At 38.5% G+C, this 24,480-nt stretch overlaps 2 protein-coding genes and 1 pseudogene across 3 annotated transcripts; 2 read left to right on the top strand and 1 right to left on the bottom strand.

Annotated features, from left to right (window-relative positions):
* Nucleotides 1-522: 522 nt before the first annotated feature.
* On the bottom strand, nucleotides 523-6,723 carry si:ch73-171o20.1. The gene is made up of 3 exons (XM_087295497.1): nucleotides 6,570-6,723; nucleotides 2,116-2,689; nucleotides 523-1,900 (listed from the first exon to the last, which is right to left on the bottom strand). Exons 1-3 carry the CDS (start codon nucleotides 6,570-6,572, stop codon nucleotides 1,272-1,274), a joined length of 1,206 nt encoding a protein of 401 aa, XP_087151623.1. The 5' UTR covers nucleotides 6,573-6,723; the 3' UTR covers nucleotides 523-1,271.
* irgf3 (immunity-related GTPase family, f3) lies at nucleotides 3,123-18,968 on the top strand. Of its 2 annotated transcripts, XM_087295499.1 has the most exons (5): nucleotides 3,123-3,209; nucleotides 3,345-3,419; nucleotides 14,170-14,309; nucleotides 14,708-15,275; nucleotides 15,477-18,968. In XM_087295499.1, the coding sequence occupies exons 4-5, from the start codon at nucleotides 14,708-14,710 to the stop codon at nucleotides 16,103-16,105; spliced, it is 1,197 nt and encodes a 398-aa protein (XP_087151625.1). In that variant the 5' UTR covers nucleotides 3,123-3,209; nucleotides 3,345-3,419; nucleotides 14,170-14,309; the 3' UTR covers nucleotides 16,106-18,968. The 2 variants fall into 2 exon arrangements, with proteins under 2 accessions (XP_087151625.1, XP_087151624.1); XM_087295498.1 differs by having other exon boundaries at nucleotides 3,149-3,894.
* On the top strand, nucleotides 18,231-23,628 carry LOC101885035 (interferon-inducible GTPase 5-like; annotated as a pseudogene).
* Nucleotides 23,629-24,480: the final 852 nt, after the last annotated feature.

Raw genomic sequence — 24,480 nt, 5'->3', positions numbered from 1 at the left:
GGTTGACCATGGCACGTTATTATATGTATATGTTATTACGGTGTAATGTCTCAGCTGTGTTTTTAATAGCGCTTTCTTTGTTTTCATTCTCCTGGCTTGTTGCACGAGTGAGTGACGTATCTCTGTAAACCAATAGGGTTCAGCTGTGTGTCTTGCCCCGAATTTGGTACCCTTTTGTTGTGCTAGGTACCCTTCTGAAAGGATACCCAAAAAGTAGTATGGGACAGTTTGCTTCTAAGTACCTTTTGAAAGTGGAAATGGCCAAAAAAAATAAGGGTACCGTACCATATCTCTTAGTGGAAATGGGTCATTAATGGCATTATGCTTTCAATTACATTAAACGTAAATAGTCATTTATGATATTTGAAATAATTATGTTAGTTGTGATTTATTTTGCTAGCTCATTTCGAAGGACAATATAATGTTAAACATGACCACTCTTTAAAGACCACCTTAAAACTAAAGACATTTATCCAACGTATATTGCAATGACAAAAATAAAATACACCAAGAAATTTGATATAATTACGAAGAAATCTATTTTATTTTGCTGTAATCCAAATCTTCAGAATACATACAATTGGGCCAAATTAAGCCTTTGTCAGTCCTGTTCATGTTCCCACCTCAGCACTAGTTACAAATTCAAAACTTGCCACTTCAAGATGCTTTAGATCAGGGGGTCACCAATTTCGGTCCTGGAGGGCCGGTGTCCCTCCAGTGTTTAGCTCCAACTTGCCTTAACACACCTGCCTGGGTGTTTCACGTATACCTAGTAAGACCTTGATTAGCTTGTTCAGGTGTGTTTGATTAGGGTTGGAGCTAAAATCTGCAGGACACAGACCCTCCAGGAACAAGTTTGGTGACCCCTGCTTTAGATTGTTGGGCTGTATCAAAGCGAAATAAAATGTACTTTTTTCTTTTCTTTTTACATTTGATAGATTATGTTTTATTTGTCTCTTTGCATTCTGAACAAAAAAACAAACATATAGGTTGCAGCAAATCATGTAGAATTCCAAGCAGAGTCCTATTTGTGTCAAGTGTAGAAGAAAGTAAATCATGATCCACTGAATTAGATATTGTTGTTTTTGTGAAGTACTTTTTTTAAGGTTTAGTTTTAATTATGTCCTGTATGTCTTCTAAATGTACAAATAATGATGAGAAAGTAAATATATTTGAGGAATATATTTTTATATATTTAATTTTTTAAATATTTAGTTTCGCGGTTGAGAGATTTTCAGTTTAGAGATTTTCAGTTTGAGAAATTTTCAGGTTTACACATCAGTCCCCACTGCAGCCATTAACACATTTCTGGCATCTTCTGCTAGGTCATTTAAAGCTTTATTCAGCATAAAATAGACTGTCGCATACGAGAATCCTCCTGCCACCACAGTACCAATTATGGGTAAGAAGCTCAGGGTAAGCTCAACTACATCTTCAGCAATGAGTATGGATGCAGCACCCAGCAAGGTTAAAATTGAAGCTGGGTTTATCCCACCACTCAGTGGAGATTTCAATAAACTTTTCAATTGTTGAAAAGATTTCCCAGATTTTTCACACAGCATCTGCAGGGATGGATCATCCAGACCAAAGGTGCTGTAGTAAATTTCTATCTCCCTTTTAACAATGACTAAATCCACAGCAATGGAAAGACCAGGAATGGGAACAGCAGCCACACAAGCAGACAGAAAGGCAACTCTTACAATGTTTTCCTCAAGAGCTTTCTTCTTCTTCTCGTTAATCTCCAGAGTGATATTTGGCAAAGCCAACAACAGCACACGTCTCTTATGCTGTGGAAGCTCTTTCTCCATTCTGTCCTGCAGCAGATTTAAATCATACTTGCCGAGCTCCCAGCCTGAGATCAGGAATACAACAGGATCTTCTATACCGATCTTTCTCAGACCTGGCCAGAAACAGAAAAATGCATTACTGAATAAGAAGAATTCAAAAAAAGAAGAATTATTATAATTTTATATAGATTGATACATTGTAAATGTTATTAATATCATTATGCACAATATATACTTCTGTACTGCAATCATTATAAATGCAACATCCAAATCAAAACGTTTCTTATTAAGTTGCTACTCAAAGTATTGTCATGTGAACTGAACTAACCATTTACACAGTCCTCTCGGATGGCATCCAGTGTCTCTTCCAAGTCAAAGTTCTTCTTCCTCTTTTCAGCAGTAATGCTTGCGTCAATCTTGGAACGAACAAAGTAAAACTTTTTCCCCATCCTCATGATCTCTTTGGCCAGCTGAGTGTGGCATTCTCTGAACCGATCTGAAGCAATGATGATGAAAAAATCATAGCGCTCAAACTCAACCTGCTGAAGGTACTCATCGGCTTTGAAGTTTGGTGTTCCAATGCCAGGAAGATCCCACACTTTCACATTGTTGTATTTTGGATGATGATAAACTTCAGGCTCCAAAGTGGTTTCTACTACACCGGTTTTAGCAGAGCCCTTGTCTTCATCTCCTAAACCTCTGAATGCATTGACAAATGTGGACTTTCCAGAGCCAGACTCTCCAGCCACACCAATGTTAAGCTCAACAAGATCTTGCTGCTTGAGATACTCTTTGATGGTGTTTATTGCTGTTGGAAGATCTTGACTAGTTATGGTATCTTTAAGATCTTCCAGGTCCTTCTGAGGTATACTGTAATCTCCAGATACTTTTGATCTTGCCATCTAAAACAGAACAACATTAACTGTTTTATTATAAATATATATGATACTGTGATCCATTAGACCATAGATAATTCTGTCAATTGTTTTTTCTCTGTTCTCTGCTTTTTGAACTAAAATTTCAAAACTATAACCCCATTTTTGAAAAGTACACTTATGTACCTAAACTATAAACACTATTCCCTGCTTTGACACATGAGTTGTATTTGGTGAACTGTTACTGTAAAACACAAATCCTTACTTTTTTAGTGCTTACACCATGTGGTCTTTTAAAAAGCACTAGCAACGAAAAATGTTAATTAAAGTAAGCACAGCTTGAGCTCACAGCTCAGTTAGTAATGATGATAATCATCATTATTGAGGGATAAATGTCATCAGCCTCTCCACAATTGTTAGTATCCTCCGAAAGACCCAGCTCTGGATGAAACAAGCATACAGCTCTGACAGAGTGAAAAACAACCCAGGCTCATTCTGCAAATGTAGCCCTGCGGACGTTTCTGGAGACCGCGAAATACGTCCTGAGGTATGTATGGCTGCATTTCATTTTTGTAAGCGAACGCTACGGGGCGGTGTGAAACCATTCCCTTTCGCGCTTACCGGCTGAGGGCTTTCACGTCGCAATCAGTTTGTCTAGTCAGCTCATCATGTTCGTCGGCAGACTTCAGATGCAGAGAGGAGGAGTTGATCACGGCGACCGGGTTCGAATCCGGGGAAGAGCAGTTCCAGAAACCAGGTATGACAAAAACAGAATCCAAAAAATAAAGTGAACGAGTTCACAACAGGGTGAGAGCATGGTGAAATCAGAAAAGGCTGTAAAGAAATCAGAGTAGGGGCTTTACTTTTTATAGACGGCTTTTCTAAATTGTTGCTCTGGTTTGAGGAAGAGAGCGGGCGGGCGGGTCGATGGGTGAAACTGATTGGGTTCAGGGAAGGGAGGAGGGTGCGTCAGCCAATTGGCCGGTCGCCTAGTCAATCAATTGGTCAGTCAGACAGCGACCTCTGGTGGGTTTGCGCGAGAACATTGTGGGCACGAATGGCACTCGGGAGAGACATTTGCGATGCAAAAAAGTGCACACAGCGGCCTCTCGCGGATTCGCAAAAACAAAAACTGCAAAAATACATACCTCTTGGGACGTATTTCGCAGTCTCCAGAACGTTTCCGGAATGAGCCTGGGATGGTGAAAGACCAACGAGTGGAATATCTTCAGGTATGAGTTTTGATATTGTAGAAAATATTGTGTTCCCTCACAGCATAGCAGTTTATGCTGCCACTTGTTCACTCTTAACCTGTGGATCAGGATAGTGATGAACTCTGCTGTTCCCAATGAAATTATTTATGTGAATGAGACAGGTTTTAACCCGACCAAAAAGACGAAAAGAACAAAAACGATCCGCGTCCACACTAGCGTCCTTTCATCTAGCGTATCTGAACATATCTCCGTCCACACTATGCCAAAAACGCATATCACGTGACCATTCGCGTAGTGTGGACGGATGGCGTAACCGTAGCAAAACTTATGCGTTTTAAAACGAAATTGCATTAGTGTAAACGGGGACTTAGACACCAGACTATCATAAATGACCCTTGTCTGTGCGGAGTGAGTGACATTACACAGCCATCAGCTAGCGAGGGTCACTCCACTGCCTTGTCGTTCTAGGATCCTATAACACTACGCTTCTCCTTGCTTTCCTTCATGGTCTAAAATAGCATGTGCTCCAACTACATTACACAGAACCAGCACAGCCAGAGCAGACTCCCTGTTGTTTGGGATAATGTCAGCTTCCATCACACTGCTCTAATATGTGCAACCCAGGCTCATTCTGATTACGTACTCCAATATACAGCGACTGTGTACAGCCATTTTTAGATCTCTCCAAAGATGTTCAATAGGATTTAGGTCTGAGCTCTGGCTGGGCCTCTCAAGGACATTTAAAGAGTTGTTATGAAGCCACTCCATTAATATTTTGGCGGTGTTCTTTGGGTCATTGTCCTGCTGGAAGATGAACCGTCGCCCCAGTGTGAGGTCAAGAGGACTCTGAAGCAGGTTATCATTCAGGATGTCTCTGTACATTACTGCATTCATCTTTCCCTCCATCCTCACTAGTCTTCCAGTTCCTGCTGCTGAAAAACATCTGCTGCCACCACCATGCTTCATTGTAGGGATGGTATTAATCTGGTGCCTGGTTTTCTTTAAAAGTCATTCACTCTAAAGAGTTAAATTTTAGTCTCATCAGACCAGGGAGTTTTGTTTAATATGGTCCTTCAGATGCCTTTTGGCAAATTCCAGGTGGGGAGTGACTTCTGTCTGGCCACTCTACTATACAGGCTCGACTGGTGGATTGCTGCACAGATGGTTGTCCTTCTGTAAGGTTCTCCTCTCTCCACAGAAGAACGCTGGAGCTTAGACAGATTGACCATCGGGTTATTGATCACCTTCCTGACTAAGGTCCTTCTCCCCCGATCACTCAGCTTAGATGGCTGGCCAGCTCTAGGAAGAGTCCTGGTGGTTCCAAACATTTTTCACTTACGGATGATGGAGGCCACTGTGCTCATTGGAACTTTCAGAGCAGCAGAAATTTTTCTGTAACCTTCCCCAGCCTTGTGCCTCGAGACAATCCTGTCTCGAAGGTCTACAGACAATTCCTCATGCTTGGTTTGTGCTTTAACATGCACTGTCAACCCTGGGACCTTAGATAAACAGGTGTATGTCTTTTCAAATCATGTCCAATCAACTGAACTTACCACAGTAAAATTAACCTGCTGAAAGATCTCAAGAATGATCAGTGGAAACAGAATCTACCTGAGCTCAATTTAGAGCTTCACAGCAAAGGCTGTAAATATTTATGTACATGTGATTTTTTTTTTTTTTTTTTTTAGGTTTTTTTATATTTGATAAATTTGCAACAATCTTTTTTTCCCATATTGTCATTATGGGCTATTGTGTGTAGATGTTTGAGGAAATAAATGAATTTAATCCACTTTCGACAAAAGGCTGTAACATAATCATTTAGAAAAAAGTGAAGATCTATAACACTTACAAAATAAGACCCCCTTGTGTTATAGCTTCATTTTTATAAAATTTAAATAAGAATACCAAACTGTTTTGTAAATCATTACTTATTTATTGAAAGAAATACATAGTTGCAATAGCTAGCCCACTGTAGTCTAACTAAAGCTAATGAAGGTAACTTGTGATTGAGCAGACAAACCACCAATGCTAATGCACTGTGTTTTATAGAGACATGATTTCAGGCCATCCAAAAACATTTACGGTGAAAAACAGTTAAGTATTAAATAGTTAATTCGTTTATATTTCAGCAACTCCTTTCTAACATTTAGATTAAGAACAATGCTCTGAATTACCTTTACAAACAGTCCAAAGTCCTTTTGTGTGTTTGTGCACATGATCTGTACATTTTAAGATAAACTGAACTGAAATCAGCATAAGATGGAGAGATCTTACTTTTTATCAGTTTGACTGTTAAGTTTCAGAGCAGAAGATGCAGGAATACTATAAAAAGAAGCTGTAAAGAAAGATTATTCAACCTTTTACAAGAAACCTATTGTTTCAGTATTTCTTATTTGATCTAGATGTTTCAGAGTGAAACATGTTCAAAGTTGTCATTTTTATTTTTTTTTAAAAAGAAAAAAAAGAAAAGAAGCAACATACACTGTAAAATTGCAGTGTTCCACACCATTCATGTTGGATTAAATATAAAACAATTATGTTGTCACAAAAATCTCAAGAATTGTGCTGCTTTAGCTTATTTAAAATAAGCAGTTGTACAAGCAGCAAAAAAAAATTGAGTAGTTACCTTTCCATCTTTCCAAACAATAAAATAAATGTGACAAATGTGAAACAATCAGCTTGTTTTTTCTTACCATATATTTATGCTTAGTCCTCACCACAAGAAAACACTGGTGCAGATATGATGTCTGGCTTTACAGACTAAAATATTTTATGCAGGACACAGCCAAAAAGGGATACGCCCAAGCTACACTTTCATTTTCACCTATTCCCTAAATTCACAGTGTCATGGAATTCAGGGATACAATACGTTTTTCATTGTTACATGTACAAAATACATAGCCAGGGTTTTAGAAATAGTATATAAGCTTTTCTTTTAGGGCATTGATCTCAAGCAGCTCATCAACATGATATATTTTATAACACTGAACATCTTTTTGGAACTGAACTTACATTACAGAGCCCTAAACCAGCTTCTTTGTAACAAACTTCTATCACACAGAAGTACCAGTCTTTAAGACTGTTTCTCATGGGATCTATTGTTCAAACACCCTGCTATTCCTAGAAGCATAAGCATAAAAAGGACATTTCAACATTTCAGATGACAACTTGAAAAATGTGTTAACAAATAAGTGAGCATGTACACTATTGTCACTGTGTAGCCTTACTTCTCACTGTTTCTTCCAGTTACAAAAATTAAACAGAAATGCAATTTGAAACATAAAAGGCAGTGGCTGTTTCTCAATATGCGTTCTTCAGCGGTCTTGCGTCCTCGTGTTCTCGTGAAACGTCATCATCAGCTGCCTAAGTTCAGTTCCAATACTCAAGACCGCAAGTACGGAGGACGCATGAAACTTCCCCGATGTGTTCTTGATATCGAGGACGCACTAATGCAGACTTGAGCACCGAACTCGCTCTGGAAGTCCCAGAAGTCATTGCGACTGGAGGTGGGAAGCGCAGCATTTTATCTAGACTTATTATTAAAGTTCATAGATATGAATTATTTACTTCAGGAGTTTCCCTAAATGAAACGGTGAAAGTAAACATTACCATGGACATCTTTATAAAGGAATAAACACATTAAGGGTGTTTGTTTGCTGAAATTCGTATTAAAATCTGTTTTATTTATATTGTGCAACATATATTTATAATGTTTTTATGCAAAGTATATATTTTGAAAAGGGGAAAAACAATAAATCGTTGTATGAAGGCTGTAATGTTTAAATAATTTACCATTTAAAACACGTGAAGGTCATGTGACCATCAGGAAGAACGCAGCATCCCATTTCTCAAAGGACGCGTTCTCTGCCCTCGCGGTCTCCTGAGTTCGTTCTTCTGAGGACACCTGGCAAGACCGCTCTCCACAAGAACACAAGTCCGTTCTCTGCGTTCTTGGAATTGAAAAACAGCCAGTGAGAAACAGGAAAAATCTTCCACAGAGAATATAAAGAGGGCCATTATTGAATATTGTGGTGAACTCAACAGCATTTTAATGGGAATTCCAGCTTCTTGGTAAAACTGCTGACACATGTTTTTAAAACAATGTGACATTTTTTTTAAAACTCTACACACATTTCTCAAAACTGCACACACACAAAATGCAAAATGCCTCACATCTCCTTCAAAATGTAACAGTGCATTTATATTGCCACAAAATGCAGGATGCATCCTTGCCAGGATGCCAGGAACTTCACAGTGGTGGTGGGTATCAGGACTTTATCGCCAGGCTGGAGCTGTCAGGGTTGTGCGGGCCGGTCGTATATCCTCTGTTGGGCGCGCTGGGAGGTCGCTAGGTGTTCTCGGACCAGAGGCATAACATGGTCTATTCGCTCTCGCACGTCCCGCACGTGCTCTATGATGCTGCGATGTGGAGCTGGTTCCTGCTCCCATGTCTCTCTGGCTACATCCAGCAATCCACAGGGCTGGCACCCAAACAATAATTCAAATGGAGTGAAGCCTGTGGATGCTTGAGGTACCTCCCTTATTCCGAAGAGCATGTATGGGAGCATGAGGTCCCAGTCACGCCCATCCTCTACGACTACTCGGCACAACATCTATTTAAGGGTCTGGTTAAACTGCTCCACCAGACCGTCTGTCTGGGTATGGTAAACAGATGTGCTGTTTTACCCTGAGTAGCCAACAGAGGTCGCTCATCAGCCGAGATATGAAGGGTGTGCCCTGGTCAGTCAATATCTCAGAGGGAATCCCCACTCTGCTGGTAAATTGGAAGAGCTCCTTCGTGATGGATTTTGCGTTGGCCACTCAAAGGGGAATCGCCTCAGGGTACCTGGTGGCATAGTCGACGATGAGCAGGATGTGTTTATGACCACGGGCGGATTTCGGCAGCGGGCCCACCAGATCCATTCCTATGCACTCGAAGGGCAACTTGATGATGGGTAGTGGTATGAGTGGGCTGGGGGAGGTTTCCTCTGTGATGTCCTCTAACAGGTGGCCACTCTCTACAGAACTGCTTACCTTCTGCTTTCATGCCAGGCCAGTGAAAGCGGTCTCGGATGCATTGGGTGGTATTTTCTGCTCCCAGATGCCCAGCCATGGGCTGTGAGTGCACCAGCTCCATTATCGTCTCCGTCTTGGTTTTTCTTGTCTTGGTTCGTCTCCATCCATGCGTGGGCTCGTAGGGACTGTGGTTCAGTTGGCATGGGCTCTTCGATGTGGGAGGGGGCCTTCGGCCTGCTCATTGTACTTGAGGTACCCTCCGGTGAGCGTTGATCCCGGGGTACCCTTCGGGGGTTTGTAGCCGCTCGCTCTCTCTCGTCCTGTGCAAACGAAGTGTCTGCCAGCTTGATGGCTTCCACTAGAGTAGCCAGGCTGGTGGGGTTTCTCATACTCACGGTGCGGCAAAGTTTTATGAGGAGGGCTCTGAGCAGGCGGTCGATCGCCACTTGTTCAGTGACCTGGGAGGCGGTGGTGTTCCCCGATAGCAACCAGACCTGTGCCAATTTGGAGAGCTGTGTGGTTTGTTCTCAGGCAGAGATCTGTTCATCATACGACCATTGCCAGAACTGCTGTGCTGCGCTGATGCGAGAAAGCCCCAACCTCGCTAATATCTCTCCTTTCAATATCTCATAATCTTCATTTTGTGGGGTTTTTAGTGAATAATAAGCACATTGCGCTTCACCAGTCAGAAACGGAGCCAGGATTCTCACCCATTCTTTTTTATTCCACAGCTCTCTGGTTGCTATCACCTCAAACATGTGTAAATACGCTTCGATGTCATCTAGGTCACTGAGTTTCGTAAGGTGGTGGTGTGCAGTACTCCTGGCGTCCGGAAGAGGCACCCGGTGGCCCAGTAGGCTTTCGACCACCTGCTCAGTCCTTTCCAGTCTGGCGGTGATCTGGTCCAGTGTTGCCGTGCTCTAGGTGAGTTGTGGATGAGTTGATGGTGAAGAGTTCCTTTGATTTAATCCGTGCTGCTGTGAAACGCTGATCGCTCGATCCGATGACTTTCTGGATGAGAGAGAGAGAACTCATTAAAGTCAGGGTTAGCAAAGAGGCTTCTCACCGTCTGTCTTCTTCAAGCTGGCTTTATCTTGTGGGATGCTGATGAGTTCCAGGTGCAGGCGATCAGCGTGATTGCATCCAGGTGGCTTGTGTGCTCCTTTCCCAGGATGACACTGATTGTCAATTGGGCGTCCCACCACAAAATAAAGATGCGTTTTATTAATATTGATTTAGTGATTATGTTTTTAGCTCCAAAAAGCAATAAATTATTAAAGTTGATACGATTTCATTTATAGCACTGAATATTTTGCTTCAACCAAAATGATGATTCTGATGGGTTTTCAACATGGAATCAATGTCACTTTGCTGTTTGAGTCTGGATCAAATTCTCTCGAGGTCTGCATTCAGGCCAGAGTCTGGACTTTGAGTAGCCCTAACATAGAATGTAAAGAATAATCACGCCTCCAGTTGGGATAGGGTGTGTACTGTATTCACAAATATTACCAACTGAGTGACCAAATGCATTCAGGAAGGATGCTCACAATGAAAATTGTGCTTCCTATTTTATATGTGAATTAGTCTGGGAATTGAACATTTATGAGGTAATCTGAATTATTCAAATGTCTTGTGTATGCTTATGCCTCTTTAAAGAATAGTTCCCTTTCAGCAGATCCCCTAAAAGATCAACAAGATTGAACAGTACATCTTTTTAAAGACAATGTTCTGACCGTGCATTTTTTTAATGTGGTGGTTTCCTTGCCCCGGATGAAAGACATGAGTACTACATCACATGCCTGGGGGTCCAGCATGTTGAGGCAGTGCTCGTGGAGAGTTCTTGCCCTCACTGCAAGGGCTTGACTGTTGCACAACTGCCTCCCACAAGCCGGTTAGCAAATGGACAGACCTGAGGATTACAGTGGAAACTCATCCATCGCCCTTGGGCTCATAGACCCCTCGCTCCTTTACAGTTTGCTCCATCCAAACTTTGAGTGAGTGTGGCAGTGCATCCCCTAGGAAGGCTGTGATCTCAGTGTTTGACACTGCGGACCAGATGTCTAGATGTCAGTGAGGTGTCAGGGGGTACGAGGAGATTCCCTAGGTGGAGTGTGCTATTGCAATCAGTATTTGCCTGCAAGACGCCATCACCTGGAGGGCTCCACCTAAACTCCTTTCCAAAGCATGCAGGCTATCTCTCATGGCCAGAGCCTATACTGCTCCGGGCCAGGCTGCTTCTGCTTTGCACAATATGGACACCTATCAATGCTACCAAGCGCAGAAGTTGACTGAGCTGTAAGAGGGTGGTTCTTCCCTTGGCCGATTATGCTCTCATGACCACCAAACTGGCCGCTCGTGCCCTGGAACAGACGATGACCACATTAGTGGTCCAGGAACGCTACCTCTGACTGAACCTGGCTGATATGTGTGACATTGACAAAGCTTGCTTTCTTAATGTGCCATGTTCTTTGCCGAGGGTGTCCACCCGTGGCTACAAGACCTGCTCTGCCTCCGCAGCCTGCTCTCCTGTCCAAGCAGCAGCGACGAGCTCTCTGCGGGACCAAGACACCCCAGTCTTAGGGTACCGTTAAGTTCGGTAGGTCCAGGTGGTGAGGCCTCCTGGCTAAGTATGCAATCGGCCAGTTGTTTTATTCCCTGATCGAGGCCCCACATGACACGCATGCACTGGCTTACAGCTGGCCCCTGGGTATGAACAAATATGCGTTTCACTCAGTGAGGCTTTTTACACAGACTCTGTGCAAGGTCAGGGAGCATGAGGAGCAGGTCTTGTTAGTTGTGCCTCTCTGGCCCACAGACCTGGGTTTCCAAACTCACACTCCCCGTGACAGATCCTCCCTGGCGTATTCCTCTGAGAGAGGACCACCCTCTGGTACCCGCGCCCAGATCTCTGAAACCTCCACATGTGGTCCATAGACAAAGCGTGGAAGATGTAGGTGACCTTCCCGCGTTGGTGGTTAACACCATCACTCAGGCTATAGCACCCTCTATGAGGCTATTCATTGAGTGGTGCTCTTCTTGCCAAAAAGATCACTGAAGTTGCCAGATTAGCGTTGTGTTCTCCTTCCTTCAGGATAAGCTGGAGCGTAGGCTGTTACCCTCCACACTGAAGCTTTACACTTTACACACTCTCGTCTTCGCCAAGAGCCAAAGAAAAATGGGCGGGACTGTGACTTGCGCCTTGAAATGGCTGCTGGACCAGTTGGCTGCCCGCACTCAACGGATTGTTTTCCCTTACCCCTGTTCCCATCCCCTGTGTCTATGTTGTGTCTTGCCGGTGTGCTTATGCAAAGATAGGGCTGTTTTTCTCCCTTTTCACACTTTGTCCTAATCAAGGGCAAGGTGAAGGGGCGTTTTTTTTTTTTTGCCTAACTGTCCAAATGTATCTTTCTTCGTTTCTAAATGCTACCTCCTATGATCTGTCTACTCTGAAAAGTGTGATGTTTTGTGTATGGTCTGGGGGGTCCAATTTCACTATACGAAAGTGTAGTGACAATAAAGGCTTGATTGATTTATGTTGCAGCCATCTGCGCTCACCATGATGCAGTGGATAGCAGTATAATCTAATCATCCTTTTGAAAATAAATATTTTTAGGCATATATTTAGTGAATATAGACAATAATTATTGATGGATTTAAACAAAAAAGTTTTATTAAACAGTTTTATCCATTAAAAGAAGAATTTGGTCATTGAACATCTTTAGGAAAAGCAAGAAAATACAATAAAATTTCCACAAGTTATTACAAAATTAATAATAATAATAATAATAATAATAATAATAAATAAATACAAAGTACAAAACTGTATATATTTTTGTGTTTTACTAGATTTTTACAGTTTACTACAATTTTATTTCATATTTATTCATAACATATGGGTGTATAATTTTTTTTTAACTGTGATCAGGTTTTTTTGTTTGTTTGTTTGTTTGTTTGTTTTGTAATCTATAGATTAGTTCCCGTTTTGGCTAATCTGATATGAATGTATACATATATTATAGTAAATCATCCTAGAAAATATTCATTTAAAAGAGAGATCTGTGAGAGGTGTACTCATTTATGCTGAACATTGTAAATATATAAACCACTAAGACCTGTGAGTCACAATCTACAGTAAATTGTTAATACATTTTTATTAAGTTTAAAGAAATTCATTGATTCATTTTATTAAATGTAGAATAAATGGAATTATCAATGATTAAAATAGTGCCATCATGTTTACTAAACTGTATTGATTTTGAGGTACTTTTTTAGGTGATTAAATTATTTAAAAATGGAGTTAACTTGTCAACAAAGGTTTGATGGAGGAACCACGCCTCATATAGTCTCCTGTACAACTACTCCCTAAAACTTATTTAAGGCATACTAGCACTCTAGCACCGTTCTTCTGATTCTTTTGAACCCACCCTCCCTCTATGTCCTTGCTTCCCATTCACAATCCTATAACCCTCTATTCACTCCTAGGTTGAATCGAGGGGTCCAATCACTCAACCAAAATGTTAGAGACGGTACCCCCATTCTGAGTCTCTGGGCATCATCGTAGGACGTCTACTTACCTGTTCACGGTTGATCCTCTTACCTCCCTTCCCCTTCATCTCACTGTTCCCTTACCATCTCCTTCATCCATACATTCGTAACACTAAAGTATGTATGGAAAAACATTGTAAATGTTGCAAATAAGTCTCCCGCTCCTCTCGCTTTCCTCCACCAGAGGGAGCCATCACTCAAATTTAATTGGGCATCATAGGAAACTACATAACATACTGTACCTACTGACCCTCAAATGACCACACACAAGCACACACTCAAAACCATTGCGAAGTCTTGTTCTGCCAGGGTAAACACTTCTGAGCATTCTGACCTAGTGTGTGTCTGTCGGATTCAGCTTGTTTTTTTGCCTGCCTTGACCTATTGCCTGTTTGAGACCTTATCTCTGCTGCCTGCCCCAACCATATCCTCTGTAATGTTTATGATTCTAGCCACTTGTCTATGACCTATCACTGTCTCTGATTTTGTGTTCAATAAAACCGCACAAGTTTCTGCTTGTCTTCTGTGCCTACATTTTGGTCCTTGGTCTTTCAGTTCCTTTTGATTTATGGACATTCAACCATGGTAAAATAACTGAAAAATATGTGCATGCACAATCTAAGTGCATTTAAAAATAGCATTACAATTCAACTGCTGTCAATGCACAAATACAATAACAAGAAAGAAACTGCAGGTAAATATTTACATGCCCTTTGCATCTTGTTACTATAGGGATGAAGAGCAATGAAAGTGAAAGCAAATGGTGTATCTCGGCCAGCTATTGTTTTCCGTACAGCGGAAAGTTTCATTTAGATTTCTGATCTTATGCTGTGCAGTGTGCTTCCGCTGTGTGGATTGCTCAGAAGAACGTGGTAAGAAAGATGCAGTACTTGATACCATTACAGTGTATTTTATTGTTATTTAGAGCTTTTACATATTCATAGGGTTTTTAAAAATGATCTTGTTAAACAAAAGACAGAAGTTCTGGTCTTTTAAATACTTCCTCAAACCTTAGTTTTAATATAAAGCAAAAGAGTATTGATTCCTTTATCATTTATTACAGGCAATGTCTGCTCATTTGCACAGCTTAACTGATTGTCCTTAATTGTTTTAATTTCAGTGAAAACATCTCGTCTTCTATGCTTGTATGTTAAGTCTTGTATGCTTTACGGTTTAGTGTTTACACTGTATCAATATTGTTTACTTTTTAAACTGTTGATTTTCACATACTTTTTAAAGTACTGTTTAGAATACTGTTTACATTTTTTAGATGGATATATTAGAAGACTACGACATAATAACTCAGAATGACTTGGAGGAAATTAAGGAATCCATATCTACTGAGGATCTCCCAACCGCAGTTAGCAGGATCAGAGAATATCTCAGAAAACAAGATCTTGTGGAGCTAAATGTTGGTGTGACGGGAGAGTCTGGTTCTGGAAAGTCCACGTTTGTTAATGCATTCAGGGGTTTAGGAGATGAAGACGAGGGCTCTGCTGAAACTGGGGTTGTAGAAACCACCATGGAGCCTAAAGCTTATAATCACCCAAAATACAACAATGTGAAAGTGTGGGATCTTCCTGGCATTGGAACACCAAACTTCAAAGCCGATGAGTACCTTCAGCAGGTTGAGTTTGAACGCTATGATTTTTTCATCATCATTGCTTCAGATCGGTTCAAGGAATGCCACACTCATCTGGCCAAAGAGATCATGAGGATGGGGAAGAAGTTTTACTTTGTTCGTTCCAAGATTGACGCAAGCATTACTGCTGAGAAGAGGAAGAAGAACTTTGACCTAAAAAAGACACTTGATGTCATTCGAGAGGACTGTGTAAATGGTTAGTTATTTCACATGGCATTCATTTGAGGACCAAATTTGCTTTAGAATTGCTACATTAAATAAAATGCTAATTAAAGTATAATAATGCTGTTATATTATTACTGATAAATCATACATAATTGTTTATTGTTAGAGGTATTATTCATTTTCAATTGACATTTTGTCTTGTTTTATAATGCCCTATCTTGTGTCTGTCTAGGTCTGAGAAAGATTGGGATTGAAGATCCTGTTGTGTTTTTAATCTCTAATTTTGAGCTCGGCAAGTATGATTTAAATCTGCTTGAGGAGAAGATGGAGGAAGAGCTTCCACAGCATAAGAGACGTGTGCTGTTATTGGCTTTGCCAAATATCACACAAGAGATTAATGAGAAGAAGAAGGAAGCTCTAGGGCAAAATATTGGAAAAGTAGCCATACTGTCTGCTTGTGTGGCTGCTGTTCCCATTCCTGGTCTTTCAGTTGCTGTAGATTTAGTAATTGTTAAAAGGGAGATAGAAATTTACTACAGTACCTTTGGTCTAGATGATCCATCCCTGCAGATGCTGTGTGAAAGATCTGGGAAAACCATTGAGGAATTCAAAAGTCTTATGAAGTCGCCGCTGAGAGGTGGGATAAACCCAGCTTCATTGTTATCCTTGGTCGGTGCGGTATCTGTAGTTGGAGCTGAAAGTACAGTTGAGTATATTTTGAGCCTCGTACCCATTCTTGGCACTGTGGTGGCAGGAGGATTGTCTTATCTGACTGTCTCAACAATGCTTAGAAGAGCTCTGAATGATATAGCAGAAGATGCCAGAAATGTGCTAAATGCTTCACTGGAGACTGAAGTCTAGACACAATGTTTAATTTTCATCAAAGTTGCTATATGTACAGTTAAAACATCATGCATCAAAATTAATTTATGCTTAACAGCAGAAAAATGAGAGATATTTTTTGAGAAATTGTTATAACCTTTCTTGAAAGACAAGTTTAGATACAATAAGATTACTATGCCTCTGAAAAAGCTAAGATGATGGTGTCAAGGTTTTGGAAGTTTCTTATTAGCTAATTGACAACATTTGAGTTATTTGGAGGCACAACTGTAGAATAGTATTTAAGAAAAACCTTAAACACAATGCTTCCTTGTGTGACAACATGGAAAAATCAACAAGACAGAATCAACAAAAAAGCCAGATTACAAATAGCTAAATTACACCCGACTAAAGAATCATTTTTGGAGACATGTCCTGTGGTCTGATGGAACTAAGATCGAACTTTTTGGCCATAATGACCAGTGTTAGATTTGCAGGACAAAGGAGAAAGCTTACAAGCCTAGGAACACTGTGAAGTATGGGGGTGGCAGCATCATTTTGTAGGGCTGTTTTTGCTGCAAGGGGGACTGGTCCACTTCACAGCATAGATGAAATCATAAAGAAAAAACATTAAGTAGAAATACTGAAGCAACATCTCAAGACATCAGCCAGGAAATTAAAAGTTTTTCACAAATGGGTCTTTCAAACGGACCATAACCCTAAGCATACTGCCAAATTAGTTAAAGTGTGCTTTAAGGACAACAGAGAGAATGTTTTGGAGTGGCCATCACAAAGCCCTGAATTCAATTCTATAGAAAATTTGTTGGCAGAGCTTGTGCGAGCAAGACTAAAAGCTAAAGAAAGCTAAAAATACCAAGGAAATGTATGTAAACTTTTGACTGTCTTGAAATTAATAAAAAGCTTTCTTTAAAAAAATTATCTCATTATTCTGGCAATTAGCAAATATAAATCATTTTGGTTATCCTAACGGACCTAAAATAGTAAACGTTTAGTATGATTTACCATCAGACAATTTTTTAAGAAATGGTTGTTCCTTTTATTAGAGTGTATGTAAACTTCTGGTTTCAACTGTATGTTTTTGACACTTCTAAAGCAAAAAAAATAAAAATAAATAAAATAAAATAGCATAATATGTTTGCAGATATTTAAAAAACATGCAAAATGAACATCCTTATTTATCTGAAAAACAATGCTGAAGTCAGTTATTCTGCTTTGAAAATGTGTAGTACGTGCTGTAACATCTGTCTTTGTTTTGGTTCTTTTAACCCGCTCACTGCCAGTTTAGCCAATTATATTTCAGCACCCCGGGTTGCCTTGATGGGAAACAGTGTATTTCATTCATTTATTCAGAAAGGCTCTCCAAGCATGCAATTGTGACCAAAAGGCAACCTCCAGTGAACAGTAGCAGCCTCATAAATGAGACGCAGATTCAGATTTTCCCATGAGGGTATTAATAAGCAAATAATATAAATATACAAGCGTAAACATTGGATGAGCAGGTTACATTATATCCCCGTGTCCTAATAACATGCTACATGATGAGATTTGCAGTGATAAGCAATGTGGCTCTTTGCTCCAGACAAAACAAGACAGAAATTTGAATAGAGCCATTCAGAAGCACAGAATATGCACTTACTCACGAAATGGTAAGGGTTAAATTCTATTTCATATATATTAAAGCTCTTTAACATTATTAAATGTACATGCTGAATCACTGATTTGTTGGTTTTGAGTCTAAAGTTCAATTTCAAATGGTTAATTTTATTTTCAAGATCTGAGGTGAACTATTTGCTGCTGCTTTCAGTAGTATGAAAATAATTGTCAAGTATGGCATTCAAACTCACATTGTTAGCATTTAGCACTGAATAAATCACATGAGGTGTAGGCCTACCTGAGGGGATCATTGCAGGTTTTCTGTGGTTCAGCTGTAAGAAATAGAAGTTGTTTCTAACGTATCAAGTCAAGCTGTTGGTTTAACAAAGACTCAATTTACTATGGAAAATATTCCTTCCGTCGCGTGCTGTTGCTTTTATATAGAACATGATTTAAATCAATGTTTAGGCTCGATCGTAAGACTCGCTCTTTTTGGTCCTCAATCTGGTTGCAGCTTCCAGTTTTGCTTTGAGTCCAAGATAAATATCAGAACATGATGTTGAATTAAATGTGCATATGTCATCTGATGTCATATATGATGACATACAAATCTGCATTACCTGCTCTACCTGCAATGTTGTTTATATGCTAAATGTCCTTGTCAAAAGTTGCAAATTAGTGAATATAGATCCAGTGTACAACAACAACAAGATATATCCTCAGCAGAAGCAAGATCTTTTAATGAATTAGGACATGTCATTAAACAACTAGAATGCAGGAATCAAGGAGGTAGGTCACATAGAGCAAAATAAAGAATTATTGCAAAGAGAAGCGTTCTGGATTTATAAGGTTAAATCTTTTACCCCAAATGGGATGAATGAAGAATTGGGTCTCTCTGTGTTTCTTTAATGTATTGTTGGTTACCTATAATATTGTGAAGAAATGATTTTGAGTTTATAATGAAGTAAATAATGATTATGTATGGGAAATTGGGAATGTCTTTCAAATGTTTTTAATGGGTTTTTCACTGTTGTGTTATTTGGTGAATATATGAAAGCGTAAGTGATGATCATTCATGATTTTATAGTGATATTTTAAACAAATGGCTTATTTGATGAGATCATGTTTTTTGTAGGTGGATGTGATATTAATTATGACGTTATTTGTCATGTACACCTAATTGGATTGTTTTTAATGATTGAGAATTTAATTAACGACGTAATGTAAATGACAATTGACATAATTTTTCTCTGAAGAATGTGAAATAAATAAAATGTAATGCTATTTCTCCAAGAATGTGGATCATGAACTTTTTAAATATATGCTTATAAGATAAACGCACCAAATTCAACCAACGCAGGAGCGCAGAGCATACTTTATTATTAAACTTGTAGCTATTTAAATACATAGCAGACTTTTCCAACATTATTTACAAATCTCTTTTCAGTTTAACTGAAAATGAAAAACTCAAAAGTATTTAACAAAATGAGGGTTAGTAAATGGTACAGGATTAGCATTTTATGATGAATCGATCCTTTTACAACGAAACAGTACCAATTCAGTTTTACTGAATAAGAGATTTTGACTTACATTTACATTTACATTTAGTCATTTAGCAGATGCTTTTATCCAAAGCGACTTACAAATGAGGACAAGGAAGCAATTTACACAACCAAGAGCAACAATGAATAAGTGCTATAAGCAAGTTTCAGGTCTGTAAAGTCTAAGAAGGGAAGTATTAGTAGTATTAGTATTTTTTTATTTTTTATTTATTTTTTTTTGTACAGTTAGTGTGATATTCAGAGAGGCAATTGCAGATTAGGAAGTGAAGTGGAGACTAAATAGTTGAGTTTTTAGTCGTTTCTTGAAAGTAGCGAGTGACTGTTCTGATGCAGTTAGGGAGTTCATTCCACCAACTGGGCAGATTGAGCGTGAGCGTTCGCGAAAGTGATTTCTTCCCCCTTTGGGATGGAACCACGAGGCGACGTTCATTCACAGAACGCAAGTTTCTGGAGGGCACATAGATCTGCAGAAGCGAGAGCAGATAAGAAGGAGCAAGGCCAGAAGTCACTTTGTAGGCAAACATCAGAGCTTTGAATTTGATGCGAGCAGCAACTGGCAGCCAGTGCAAACGGACTAGCAGTGGAGTGACATGTGCTCGTTTAGGTTCATTGAAGACCACTCGTGCTGCTGCATTCTGGAGCAGTTGAAGAGGCTTGATAGAGTTAGCTGGAAGCCCAGCTAGTAGAGAGTTACAGTAATCCAGTTTGGAGAGAACAAGAGCTTGAACAAGGAGTTGAGCTGCATGTTCAGATAAGAAGGGTCAGATCTTTCTGATGTTATAGAGTGTGAATCTGCACGATCGAGCAGTTCTAGAGATGTGGTCAGAGAATTCATCAGGATGAAAAGAGAGGTATAGCTGGGTATCATCAGCATAGCAGTGGTAGGAGAATCCATGTCTCTGGATGACTGGTCCTAGAGATGATGTGTAGATGGAGAAGAGAAGTGGCCCAAGAACAGAGCCTTGAGGTACCCCAGTGTTTAGATGCTGTAGGTTGGACACCTCACCCCTCCAAGACACCCTGAATGATCTGTCAGTGACTTAGCTATGGCACCATCTAAACCAGGGGTGGCCTACCCTGTTCCTAGAGAGCCACCTTCCTGCAGATTTCAGTTGCTACCCATATCAAACACACCTGAACATATTTGATATGGGTTGCAACTGAAATCTGCAGGAAGGTGGCTCTCCAGGACCAGGGTTGGCCACCCCTGATCTAAACAGACCAAAAGTGACATGTATAGCTGTAGTGTGTACTTTATCTGTAATTAGAATGGTAGAAATTCTTTTCGTTTGAGCATCAGGTTGTTCGTGCTTTAATGGATGTTAGCTCTGTACTCTGGGTTAAACTTAAAAGGCACGTGGAGGAGAGCACTGGGATTGTTAATTGTCTTTTGTAATGCAGCTTTCTGAACACACCATTAGGATAAACAGCTTGCCACCTTACATCCACAACACAACATTAGGTTGTTGATGTATCTAGCATTACATTCTCAACTATACATTCTCAACTATGAGTTAGCAGTGTGGAGTCTTTTGAAAAGCAGTTGAAGCAGCTGCTGGACACTGCAAACACACACACACACACACACACACACACACACACACACACATATATATATATATATATATATATATATATATATATATATATATATATATATATATATATATATATATATATATATATATATATATATATATATATATATATATATATATATATATATATATATATATATATATACATACATACATACATACATACATACATACATATATACATACATATACATATATACATACATATATATATATACATACATATATATATATATATATATATATATATATATATATATATATATATATATACATATATATATATATATACATATATATATATATATATATATATATACATATATATATATATATATATATATATATATATACATATATATATATATATATATATATATATATATATATATATATATATATATATATATATATATATATATATATATATATAACAATTACAATAAGTAATTATTTCATAATAAACAATATTGTATTCATTCTTTCATTCATACATTTTCTTTTTGGCATAGTCCCTTTATTAACCAGTGGTCACCACAGCAGAATAAACCGACAACTTATTCAGCATTCATTCAGCAGATGCCCTTCAAGCATCAACCCAACACTGGGAAACACCCATACACTCTTGCATTCACACACTACGGCCAATTTAGCTTATTCAAGTCACATACACCACGTCTTGGGACTTGTGCATAGGGGAAACCGAAGCACCTGGAGGAAACCCACACCAACATGGGGAGAACATGTAAACTCCACACAGAAATGTCAAGTGACCCAGCTGGGACTCAAATCAGCGACTTTCTTGCTGTGAGGCTACCGTGCTACCCACTGCGCCACCGTGACGCCTAAAATGCCTCTGGCCACTGTACAGGATGAGGCTCGAATCAGCGACAGTGCCAACCAATGAATGAGCCGTGCCGCCCCACAAATGAATTATTGTGCTCTAAAACCAGGCCTTTCTGTTTTATTTTCCAACCCCCTGTAAATGTGTAATACTTTTTTTTTTTAAATAAATGTATATAATATTTGAATAATAATCAGTTATTATCAGTATGCACTGTTAATGTTCATCTGTTAGACAAATCAGTGTTTTTACATCAATCTCAGCCTTACACATGCAAAAACATGTGTGGTTATGCTTATTAATTTTTTCAAATTGAGTTTAATATTCAGGAGTTTAAGAGTTTGATTATTCTTCCAATAAATATCCACTGTTTCTCTACATTAACACTGATTGGTTGTCATTTCCACCACCGCCCCGTCATTTTCACCAGCACACACAGTTTTAAAAAATATTTAAAACGTTCTTATCACACTGAAAATGCATTCACAATGTCCATGCTCTATTTAATATACATATTCAATTTATTTATTTTCTAATAAGCTCTCAACCAATTTAATAATACATTTTAGAGTGTGACAGGAGTACAATTCTGCATTTGGTCCTAAGAGACTAATTTATTTAATTGAAAAATGTATAATTATTGTAAACATTGTGAAAAGATTAATTAAACTAGATACAAAAATTATTTTTTGACAAATATTTTAGACAATTTTTGACTGACATAATTTTTTTTCATTTTGAAATAAAAGCTGTGTATTGAGATGTGGTGGAAATTACATTTGTTCATTTCATGTCGGATTTTTTTTTTAAATATTAACAATTTGTTTTCTTACCAAGACTATCTAAATCAAGACAAATTGTTTAAACTTATGAGGCTGTGTTATGTTACTTTTGAACATATTTTTTTTACTCAGCTTCACAAGGCTAAAGATGCCCGTAGTTAAAGAATTGCCCCTAAACGCTCTCATTTATTTATCATCATTACTTCAGATCAGTTCAAGGAATGCCACGCTCATCTGGCTAAAGAGATCTTGAGGATGGGGACAAAGTTGTATTTTGTCTGATTTGAGATTGACACAAGAATTGCCACTGAAAAGAGGAAGAAAACATTTAAACAGAACTTTGGATATCATCTGAGAGGACTGTGAAAATGGTTGGTTTAGAACAGAACAGCTCACTACTTTCACAATTTTATTCTCATTTTTAAGCATATTTGCTTGTGTAACAATATTTATTATTCATCTTATATGTTTTTTGTTTTGGTCTAGGCTTAAAAAAGATCAGGATTGAGGACCCTGTCGTGTTCTTGATCTCTGGCTGGCAGCTTGGCATGTATGAATTTCAATTCGCTGCAGAGGAGGATGAAGAAAAAGCTTCCAAAGTGTAAGAGTCATCTTCTGATGTTGACACTGCTGAACATCACCTTAGAGATTAATGAGAGAAAAAAGAAGCTCTAGACAAGAACATTACAAATGTAGCTTTTCGCTCTGCTCTCTTGGGTTCCTAAATTTTGGATTACTGTGAATTTACTTATCATAATATTTGAGCTTCAAAAGTACTGCAATGCATTTGGACTGGACGATCCATCCCTGCAGAAGCTTTGTAAAAGATCAGGGAAAACCGTAGAAGAAATTAAGAGCTTGATGAAGTCAAGTCTTCATCAAGGAATCAACCAAAGTTCAGTCAATAAATTGCTTGGTGCTGAATCTTTGTAAAAGAAAATATGCTTGCGGATGTTATCATAAGTATACCTGTTATAGGCTATGTGGATGGGGCCCACTGGCTTTCTTGACAGTATTGAGAGTACTGAAAAGAGCACTGAATGAAATGGCAGATGATTCAAGGAATGTGCTAATGGCTTTTCTGGAGGTCGACGAGTCCATGATTGAAATTTGCAATACAGGGAAAGATGTGAAAGATGACCCCCTTTACATTAAACAACAATAATTAGCATGCGCAGGATGAAGCATCTGCCAGTGTGTTATTACAGGACATAAACATTTGACCATAAAAAGGCATGAGATGTCTTTCTTTTATAGACTGTATTAAGTCTTATATATGTTAAACTATACTTCTACACAAGAATGAAAGTTAACCAATTTTAACTAAACTTTTACTTAATCAATAATTCAAACTGAACAATTTTAATAACCCATAGATTTTAATGAAATGTCTCATTGATTACGATAAGTATGCGTCTGATTTTTTTTTAAAATAAAAGTTGCAATTTTTAATACACAAATTTCTTTTTACAAGTGAACCGGTGAAACAACAAAATTTCACAAATGTTTATTTTCAGATAAAATGCAAAAATTAAATATAAATTAATATTAAATATATTAAATATAGATATAAATTCATTTATTCATTTTATTTTCAGCTTAGTTTCTTTATAGATATTTATTAAATTTAAATATATATATATATATATATATATATATATATATATATATATATATATATATATATATATATATATATATATATATATATATATATATATTAGCGAAGAAAGAAAATTAAATCAAATCAAGATATAATGAAACTTTTAACAATAGTAAGTACAATAGTATTATTATTGTATAATACAATAGTAGGGCGACATGTTGGCTCAGTGGTTAGCACAATCGCCTCACAGCAAGAAGGTTGCTGGTTCGAGTCCCGGTTGAGTTGGCAGTTCTGTGTGCAGTTTGCATGTTCTCCTTGTGCTTCTGTGGGTTTCCTCAAGGTGCTCCGGTTTTCCCCCGCTAATCCAAAGACATGCAGTATAGGTAAGTTGAATAAGCTAAATTGGCCGCA

This window comes from Danio rerio, chromosome 19, assembly GCF_052040795.2.
Source record: "Danio rerio strain M-AB ecotype USA chromosome 19, GRCz13ab, whole genome shotgun sequence".
In the NCBI taxonomy this organism is placed as follows: domain Eukaryota; kingdom Metazoa; phylum Chordata; class Actinopteri; order Cypriniformes; family Danionidae; genus Danio; species Danio rerio.
The sequence above is the reverse complement of the archived record's forward strand: the minus strand, read 5'-3'. Positions and strand labels throughout refer to the sequence as shown.

What these genes read in the sequence shown, in the direction of transcription:
- si:ch73-171o20.1 (XM_087295497.1), bottom strand. An exon ending in CCGAGAGGACTGTGTAAATG is followed by an intron (nt 1,901 to 2,115) that starts GTTAGTTCAGTT and finishes GTTTCTGGCCAG; the next exon opens with GTCTGAGAAAGATCGGTATA.
- irgf3 (XM_087295499.1), top strand. Translation starts at nt 14,708, where the DNA reads ATGGATATATTAGAAGACTACGACATAATAACTCAGAATGACTTGGAG. An exon ending in TCGAGAGGACTGTGTAAATG is followed by an intron (nt 15,276 to 15,476) that starts GTTAGTTATTTC and finishes GTGTCTGTCTAG; the next exon opens with GTCTGAGAAAGATTGGGATT.